Source organism: Triticum urartu, chromosome 1, assembly GCF_003073215.2.
Source record: "Triticum urartu cultivar G1812 chromosome 1, Tu2.1, whole genome shotgun sequence".
In the NCBI taxonomy this organism is placed as follows: Eukaryota; Viridiplantae; Streptophyta; class Magnoliopsida; order Poales; family Poaceae; genus Triticum; species Triticum urartu.
Genome location: NC_053022.1, coordinates 26,762,746 through 26,772,578, shown reverse-complemented (window position 1 = coordinate 26,772,578; position 9,833 = coordinate 26,762,746). Strand labels below are relative to the sequence as shown.

The 9,833-nt window shown below is 38.7% G+C and overlaps 1 protein-coding gene across 1 annotated transcript; it reads left to right on the top strand.

The window, feature by feature from the left end:
- Positions 1 to 483: 483 nt before the first annotated feature.
- On the top strand, positions 484 to 1,002 carry LOC125532631 (zinc finger protein ZAT12-like). Its single transcript, XM_048696621.1, has one exon. The coding sequence runs from the start codon at positions 484 to 486 to the stop codon at positions 1,000 to 1,002; it is 519 nt and encodes a 172-aa protein (XP_048552578.1).
- The last annotated feature ends 8,831 nt before the right edge of the window (positions 1,003 to 9,833 follow it).

The window sequence follows — 9,833 nt, the reverse complement described above, 5'->3', positions numbered from 1 at the left end:
GAATACTGGATACATTTCTCAGTTTAATTTTCTCCGAGACGTAACATGTTTCAAGAAGAGAAAACAGTTCGGCCCAGAATCTAATGGGACGCCTGTCGTGCATCATCATGCACGATCTGCTGCTGCTAAGCTGCTGCATATGTATCCACTAGCTAGCTCGAGAGAAAAGAAGAGATGCATCATGCATGGTTCCATGGCGCCGCGTACGTACGTGCGACCGTTTCTTGGTCTCTTCGCAGGGTTAACTTGTGATGTTATAAGATTCACTGCCGCCTAGCTACGGGCCAACTACTTTATAGCATATAGATTATACGAGTCTACCGCCTAGCTACTGGCTGATAACTTTATAGCTTATATACATCCGTTGCCTATAAATAAAGATGCAGTTTGCTGCGCTTCTTCTTCATCCATCTGCCCGTTACCAATCTCAGCTTCTTCTTCCTTTTGTCCATCTCAACTTCTTCTTCATTGGTTAGTCATCAAATGATGAAGAGATTTGAGTTTGAGCGGGAGATGGCGCGTGTGCTACTGCACGTGTCACGGGAGCAACCGATTCCCAAGCCGGCGGCCGGCCGCGGTGACAACACGCCCGAACGGGCGTTCGTGTGCAAGACGTGCGACCGCGTGTTCCCGTCGTTCCAGGCGCTGGGCGGCCACCGCGCCAGCCACAAGAAGCCTCGGCTGGACGGCGACGGCGACCTCAAGCCCAAGATGCATGGCTGCTCCGTCTGCGGCCTCGAGTTCGCCGTCGGCCAGGCGCTTGGTGGCCACATGAGGCGTCACCGTGCCATGCTTGCAGGAGGCCGTGGCGTCGCGACGTCACCGCCAGCAACAACTATCAACAAGCCCGTCGTCGGTAGCAAGCGCGTGCTCTGGCTCGACCTGAACCACCCTCCATGCGATGATGGCGGGAGCATCGAGGCTGATCACAGCGAGTGCGGCCATGACACCGCCACCGCCGGGTACACGTTCCACCAGTTCCTGGATACCGGCATTTCTTAGACTTATACAGATTTTCATTTTTTTCACAATAAACTCAATGTAACAGAATGGAATTTATATTGAGCTTGTGGTTAATAACTTGGTGCTCCATGTAATGTTGCATCTTCTATTATGTTTCTGTTCTTCCACAAATACTAGTTTGAAATATGTATTAAATCTAGCCAGTGCTCTGTTTGTAAAAGAAAAAAAATTACGCTTTAAGTCTTTTGGGTCATTTATTTTACCCCGACTAGTAAATTGAAGAAATATGCAAAAATACATTGCATGTGTTTTATTGATATTCGAAGAAATTCACCGGTATCTAACTTGTCTAATTCACCTGTAAACCCCAAATGAATTCCTGTCTTTAGTGAACCCCTTTGAAAGGAAAATCTAAAAAATAAATTAACATCGACATGTACGTACTATGTACCAATAAAACTAATGGCTGTTTATTTGTGGTCACAGAAGAAATAAAAATATGACAATCAATAATATACCTACCATTTGCTATTATGGATCAAACATATGTGACCTTTTTGTCTAGCCCAAAACTTAAGTTATTTCTGAATGATATTCTATAGAGACGTGTAAGGCACATCAACATTTAAATATAATGTTCTGTTGAATTGTTTGAAACTTCTAAATGTGATTTTCAGAATGTTGAAACTCGGAGCTCAATGAGCCTAGGATCCAGTGAATGCTTTACTATAATGATGGAATCTTACTCACCGCTAGTATTACAAGCTGGTTTCCTTCTGGGCTCTTATCAAAATACTTTTCATGCAATATTATAGTGCATTTTTAGTTATTGTGGTCACCAATGTAAAACAACCCTACTTAAATCATGTTATGTTTCAACAATTTTTCATTGGGGAGGAAAAAAAGCTAAATTATTGCCTTAATGAGAAAAAACATGATGAATATTAACTCCTTATTTTAGAAGGCTAAAAGCCACATATTTAACCAAGTTCGAGCTTCCAAGAACACCCCTCACGATTTTATTCAAAATTAAGTGCAAGGGGTATTTGTCTCCCTCTCCGACCCGTACAAGCTAATGGTACACCATGACCGTAGCTCGGTGTGACACCTGCTCCCCATCACTGGAGCTAGGGATTCATTATAACCGTGGCTGGGAGTCACCGGACGTTAATGCCAACGAAAAATCTAACTAAGGAAATGTTGTATACATTCTTACTCACACTTTTAGTTCATGTGCAAATCTAGTAAAATGCCCCTATATTGAAGCATACTATGGACCTAGAAATTTACAATGTTGTACGGATTATGAATGATCACGACAACAAAATCTGTTGGTTCTGTTGATAACTGAGAATAAACGGATAGACTATGCAACTAAGAAATGAAATTAAGTTAGAGTGTTGGTTTAGTTTATCAAAGCTTTGCCAATTAATTAGCCAACAGTTTTTAGGAAAAAAATCAATGGGCTTTGGAACTAGAAATTTACATTAGTGTACGGATTATGGATCATCACGACAACAAAATCTGGTGTACTGTGTTGATAACTGAGACAAAAATGGAGAGACTGTGAAACTAAGACAAGAAATAAAGTTAGAGTATTGGTTTAGTTTGTCGAAGCTTTACCAATCAATTAGCCTGGGGTTTTAAGAGAAACTAGAAGATACCCCACACATTGCTATGGGAATTGATTAATACAAATTAGCGCTGATAACATGAGAACCAAAATAAAAATACATCAATTATATTTGATTATATATAGTTGTAACAATATTTACTGAATATAAGAAGAATAATTGAATGAAAATATTTTTCCATGCATGGTTGAATGTTGTGGCGGGTCTTTTCCCATGCATGTATGCTTGTTGATATGGGACTTATCTCATTCATAATCATATGGTGAGGTGGATGTTGGGGAACGTAGCATGCAATTTCAAAAAAATTCCTACGATCACGCAAGATCTATCTAGGAGATGCATAGCAACGAGCGGGGGAGAGTGTGTCCACGTACCCTCGTAGACCGAAAACGGAAGCGTTTACTTAACGCGGTTGATATAGTCGAACGTCTTCTCGATTCAACCGATCAAGTACCGAATGTACGACACCTCTGAGTTCTGCACACGTTCAGCTCGATGACGTCCCTCGAACTCTTGATCTAGCAAAGTGTCGAGGGAGAGTTTCGTTAGCACGATGGCGTGGTGACGATGATGGTGAAGTGATCCGCGCAGAGCTTCGCCTAATCACTACGACAATATGATCGGAGGAGCAACAAACGGTGGAGGGGCGCCGCACACGGCTTGGAACAATTGATGTGTGTTAGAGACGCACCCCCACCCCCGTATATAGAGGAGGGAGAGGGGAAGAGGCCGGCCTAGGGGCGCCCCAAGTGGGAGGAGTCCCACTTGGGCTCCTAGTCCAATTCGCCCCCCCCCCCACCACCACCTTCCTTTTATCGGAGGGGGAAAGGGGCAAGGAGAGGGAGAAGGAGAAGGAAAGGGGGGCGCCGCCCCCTCCCCTAGTCCAATTTGGACTCCTCCCTTGGGGGAGGGGGCGCCACCCTTTGTGGGCTGGCCTGCCTCCCTCCTATGGCCCATATCTTCCCCTAGGGGTCCCCCCCCCCCCCCCGGTACTCCGATACGTACACGATACTTTCTGAAACACTTCCGGTGTCCGAATACTATCATCCAATATATCAATCTCTACCTCTCGATCATTTCGAGACTCCTCGTCATGTCCGTGATCTCATCCGGGACTCCGAACAATCTTCGGTCACCAAATCACATAACTCATAATACAAATCGCCATTGAACGTTAAGCGTGTGGATTCAACGGGTTCGAGAACTATGTAGACATGATCGAGACACCTCTCCGGTCAATAACCAATAGAGGAACCTGGATTCTCATATTGGTTCCTACATATTCTACGAAGATCTTTATCGGTCAAACAGTAATGACAACATACGTCATTCCCTTTGTCATCGGTATGTTACTTGCCCGAGATTTGATCGTCGGTATCTTCATACCTAGTTCAATCTCGTTATCGGCAAGTCTCCTTACTCGTTCCGTAATGCATCATCCCGTAACTAATTCATTAGTTACATTGCTTGCAAGGCTTGTCATGATGTGCATTACCGAGAGGGCCCAGAGATACCTCTTCGATACTCGGAGTGACAAATCCTAATCTTGATCTATACCAACCCAAAAAACACCTTCGGAGATACCTGTAGAGCATCTTTATAATCACCCAGTTACGTTGTGACGTTTGATAGCACACAAGGTATTCCTCCGGTATTCCGGAGTTGCATAATCTCATAGTCAAAGGAATATGTATAAGTCATGAAGAAAGCAATAGCAATAAAACTTAACAATCATTATGCTAAGCTAACAGATGGGTCTTGTTCATCACATCATTCTCCTAATGATGTGATCTCGTTCATCAAATTGTAACACATGTCTATGGTTAGGAAACTTAACCATCTTTGATCAACGAGCTTGTCTAGTAGAGGCTTACTAGGGACACAGTATTTTGTCTATGTATCCACACATGTATCAAGTTTCCGGTTAATACAATTCTAGCATGAATAATAAACATTTATCATGATATAAGGAAATATAAATAACAACTTTATTATTGCCTCTAGGGCATATTTCCTTCAGTGGCATGCTTGCATGTTGAGGTAAATAAGTTAGTGGGGATGACTCTCTTAGGTATATAGGATTTGTAGGTTCTACAAACCCGATAAACCAAGCAAAAGTTGGTTTCCAAAAGAATTACGAGAGTTGGAATTAATAGAATTCTTCTTTATTCAAATCCAATTCCTTTTTCTTGTTTTCTCTCTTTAAAATAAATGGAATAATTCCCGTAGAAAGACCCCACAACAAACATGAAAAGCACAAAACTAAGACCAACCAAACTAATTCCAGTCCTAATTATCAACATATCAAACCTTCTTGAATTCACGCTCCAACCAAATTATGACACAAGGTATGGCTAAATCCATAACAAAAAGAATATTCCATGTGAGACGGAACCAGAAAAATAGTCTCCACACATGGGCTAGGTCATCATTTGAGCTTGAGAATCCTGTCTTCTCTACCGCAAATTGGGATCCATGTCATAGGTCACCAAGTCTGGAAACACTTAAGGGCTAGTTCTTTTGTGGCTTCTAGCAGCTTATGGCATAAATAAGCTAGAAGCCCAAAAGAATTCATTTTGAGAAGCTAGCTCAACTTATTTCCACCTCTTATTTCATCACAATGGAAAAAAGCTGGGGGTAGAATAGCTTCCAGCGGCTTATGCCTTAAAACCAAAGGGGTATACCAAAAGGGCACCGTTGTTCGCTCACATTACAAAGAAAATACCCCTCCCAGGTCCCATGCCTTCTCTCGCTCGACCCCCTCTTGCTCTCGCTCTCGCTCTCGCACACCACAGAGGCTAGGGTTCCACGCCGCCTCCGCTGCTGCCGCTGCCGGTCCCTGGCTCCTTGTCGCGCGTCAATATATTATTCAGATAGATAAAAATATAAAAATAAAGTACGGAAAGAAAACACAAAAATTAAAATAAAATAAAATAAAAAATGAAAATGGAAAGTAAAGAACACAAAAATACAAAAAAAAACCAAAATTAGAAATCAAAGAAAAGAATGAAAAGTCAAACAAAAATCGAGTAGCCACATAAAATCAGATCTGATAAAAAACAAACAAAAAATTGGATCTTATAAAAACCAGACACAATATTGGAGATAAATCACCAATAATTGTTGTTTGTACCAGTACTTTCGTTTGACGATAACGGGCAGGCCCATAGTATGGCAATCTGTAGGCGAATAGTTGTTATTACCCGTCAGCGGTATATCTTGCTTACTGCGAGAGACATGATAGGTATCATCAACAATGTTAGGTGTGGTGGGCCGGTCCATTTACGATTTTGGGAACTTTTTTTATCTGGTTTTACCGGTTTGAGAAGATTCCGGGTCATCTTTTATCTTCGTTTTCTTCCTTGTGCTTATTTTTTAACGGGATCTCTCTTTCCCTTTTGGTTTTCTATTTTCTGCTAGTTTTTATTTTCTGTTTTTCTACCTTTTGGGGTTTACTATTCATCACTCAGGGTGCAGAATAAGTTATTCTTCACCCAAGGTAATCTTACGATCATTTCATAATTAAATTACGTTTTGAATTCAAATAGTTACATTCCTATTGATTCACTACGTAAAGTTTGACATAAGAAAATAAAAATATAGGTCATAAGACAAGAAAATTTGCAGTTTATGTGTATTTTAGACTATGTTTTTACGTTTAAAATTTTACGTAACATAAAATTTTCTTGTCTTATGACTATATCGGTGCATTGATTATATATTTTATGTTACGTAAAATTACAAACGTAAAAACATAGTCTAAAATACACATAAACTGCAAATTTTCTTGTCTTATGACTATATTTTTATTTTATTATGTCAAATTTTACATAGTGAATCAATAGAAATGTAACTATTTGAATTCCAAACGTAATTTAATTATGAAATGATCGTAACATTACCTCGGATGAAGAATAACTTATTCTGCACCCTGGGTGATGAATAGTAACACTATTTTCTTTTTTGTCAGATTCATGATTTTTTTAATCCGCCTGGTTTTAATGTGCAAACATTTTTTGAATGCACTTTGAACTTTTTTGAGGACGTGTAACATTTGTTTGAGACACACACTCTATAGTATTGAGTACATGTTAATTTTTTTCAAACATGTTAAACATTTCTTTCCAATAAGCGTTGAATATTTCCTACACACGTTTTGAACATTTTTTGAATACATGTTGAACATTCTTAATTTATATGTTGAAGATTTTCAAATGGATGTTGGCCATTTAAATACACGTTAAACATTTTTTAAATAGACGGTGACCATTTTATAAATATACAATGAACATTCTTTTAATACATGGCAAACAATTTATATGTCATAATGTGTTTTTTCCAAAACTTTTGGCATTTCATGAATTTTCCTACCTTTTCCATGAACAATTGTTTTGATCTGTAAATATTTTCTAGATGCCATGGACATTTTTTGAATTGTATGAACATTTTATTTAAAGGTCGTGAACAATTTTATGAACAACACACATTTATTTGAATATTTAGTAAAACATGTTTAAAAATTCAAAATAATAATTTGAACTACACATAAGCTACCCTTTTTAGTGTGTAAGTTGACTATAGTAATGAAGGGGACACGATTTTTTGAGAAGAAACGAGATTGCAGCACAACGAGGCGAGGGAATAGGCAAGCGACAAGTGAGTTGGCATGTGAGCTTAGTTGGCGGGCTACCCGAATAGACGAGGCGAGTGGCGAGTGTGTAGCCAACGCGAGGATAGACATGCCCATTGTTATCCGCAATAGGCAAAAAATAGCTTTTGCGGAGAGGTATGAGATTTCTAATATGGTTCATTTTTCTTATCAAAACGCAGTACCCAGTCAAGAACTTAGCCCATACACAATCAGTGTTTTGGCTGGAGCCATACCATCTCACTTGCTGTGAGTTACTCGAGCCCATTTTAAAGTATAAATTGCACCGGTGGTACAACAAACAGTAACGTACACTCACTTTAGTTGCTCAAGAGCACAACAACACATGAACATTTTCAAATTAGGATAAAACATAATTATACCACAACACAATTTCTTATTCGGAATCTTATGGTGAATTTGCTAAAAAAAATTCACTATCGGTGCCCTATTTTTTAGTGCATGTACAAATCCCCAAGTAATATAAACAAAAATTTAAATCAAATGAAGCATTTTTCTTGATGTATCAAATATCTTATAAAAAAAATCTTAAAAGTGAATAATGATTAGCAAAAAAAAAATCTACTAATGGGCCGTGTTAAGGAGCAATAATGGACCCATTTAAATTGTCATGCAGTATTGGTTTTTTTAGGCAAACTGCAAAGCTTTATTAGGACGTCACAATATTTATAGGGACGAAATCAAGATCATTGGGTTGGCCTAACCAAACATGGCGGCCAACTCCAAAAGATAGAGCATACTTTGCATGTTTGTGAGCCTCGGTATTCGAGCTCCTAAATTCGTGAACGATATTACAAATATCAAAACTAGACTTGTGATGTATGATTTCATGCACAATTGCACCGTAACTCCCGACAGCCACCTTGCAGTCCGAAGCAATTTGGATCCTCCTGACATAGAGATCATCTGCTAACGCCATTGCCTCCCTGATGGCCAACGTCTCGAGGGTACCTGGGTCTGATAGGTTGGGGAACACCACTGTCGAAGCACCTAAGAAGATTCCATCTCGGTCTCGGCACATCGCTCCCACTGCACCATGCGTTCGACCCACCTAAGAAGAGGATTGGTGAAGCATGACCAAGGCCTCCTCGTCAGCATGACCAAGAATGACCGGCCGTGGCCCATTAAGCTGCGCTCTCTCGCTTCGATGTTCGTTTCTGTCGGCTGTGTTGTGATGCTGGTTCCGGAAAAAAGACTGGCCACAGTTTTTTGTGATTTTGAAAAGTTCATAGATTAGCAAAAAAACACAAGAAATTTGAAAAAAAATCGCAGATCTGAAAAAAATTAATCAATTTGATTCTTTTCACGAATTTGGAAAAGGTTTGCAAAAATAAAAAAAGTTCATCAATTCGAAAAATTTCACGAATTTGAGAAACAAGTTCACTGATTTTTAAAAAAGAAACCAGCTCATTAGACTTAAAAAATGAAAATGGAAAATGCTCATTAGATTTGAAAAAAGACTTGATTTGACAAAAAGTTCCCGTATTTGAAAAAGAATTCACAAAATCGAAATAAGTTCATTGATTTCTAAAAAGGCAAAATTTGATTAAAAAATCACCAATTTTCTAGAAAATAACAAGTTGGTGGATGTTAAAGAAAGTTCATGAATTTGATAAAAAAAATATAGGAAAAAGTTAAAGTTCATTTGACGTGAAAAAAGTTCACTCAATTTGACAAAAAACTTCATGAATTTGAAAAAAGTTAGAAGAAGTACCCAAAATTGAGAAATGTTCATCAATGTAAAAAAGGTCACGAATTTGATAAAAAAGGTAAAAAAAAACTTGCAAAAAGTTTAGGCAATGGAAAATCATTGATGAATTTTCAAAAAGTTCATGGATTCAAAAATAAGTTCACGGATTTGAAAAAAGTTTGTGTAGTTAAGAAAATTTTCATTGATTTGAAAAAACAGTCACGAATTTTATAAAATCGATGCTTTTTTAAAAGGTTCATGAATTTAAGCAAATGGGAAAGAAAAAACAACAAGAAAAAAGATTAAAACCGACGAAAAAATGGCTAAACAAAACCAAAGAAAGAAGAAAACAGAACGGAGAATACGAACAGCAAGATGAAAAAGGAAGTAACTAGGCACAGCAGGTAAGCTTTCTGAATTGTTTACAGCTGGTGGAAGTAAACAGAGAGGTCGAGAGTTCGAATCTCAATTGAGACACCTATTTTCTTGAGGGTTCAATAAAAGAAAAGAAAAAGTAAATGGGCCAAGCCCAGGACAAAGGGGTGTGTGCGCCGGTTTCTGGAATACACTCTAACCGGATTTGAGGGCGCCAAATAGGAGTTGGGAGTACCGCACTTTGAATATTTGTCGCTAGTTGCGATGTATTGTTGGGATGCGGCACACACCGGCGCTGCTATGGACAAGCCCATGACAGCCTGTTTTCTTTGTTGTAATTATCTGGTTTTCTTTGTTTTTAAGTTGGTTTTTCTTGAGGTTTATTTCTTCCTTTTCAGGTTTATTCCATTTTTTGATTATCTATCTGGGTTTTTTTTATCTTGGGTTTTCAACTTTTATTTCATCCAATTTCTCCTTTTTAGTTTTTCATTATTTAAAATTT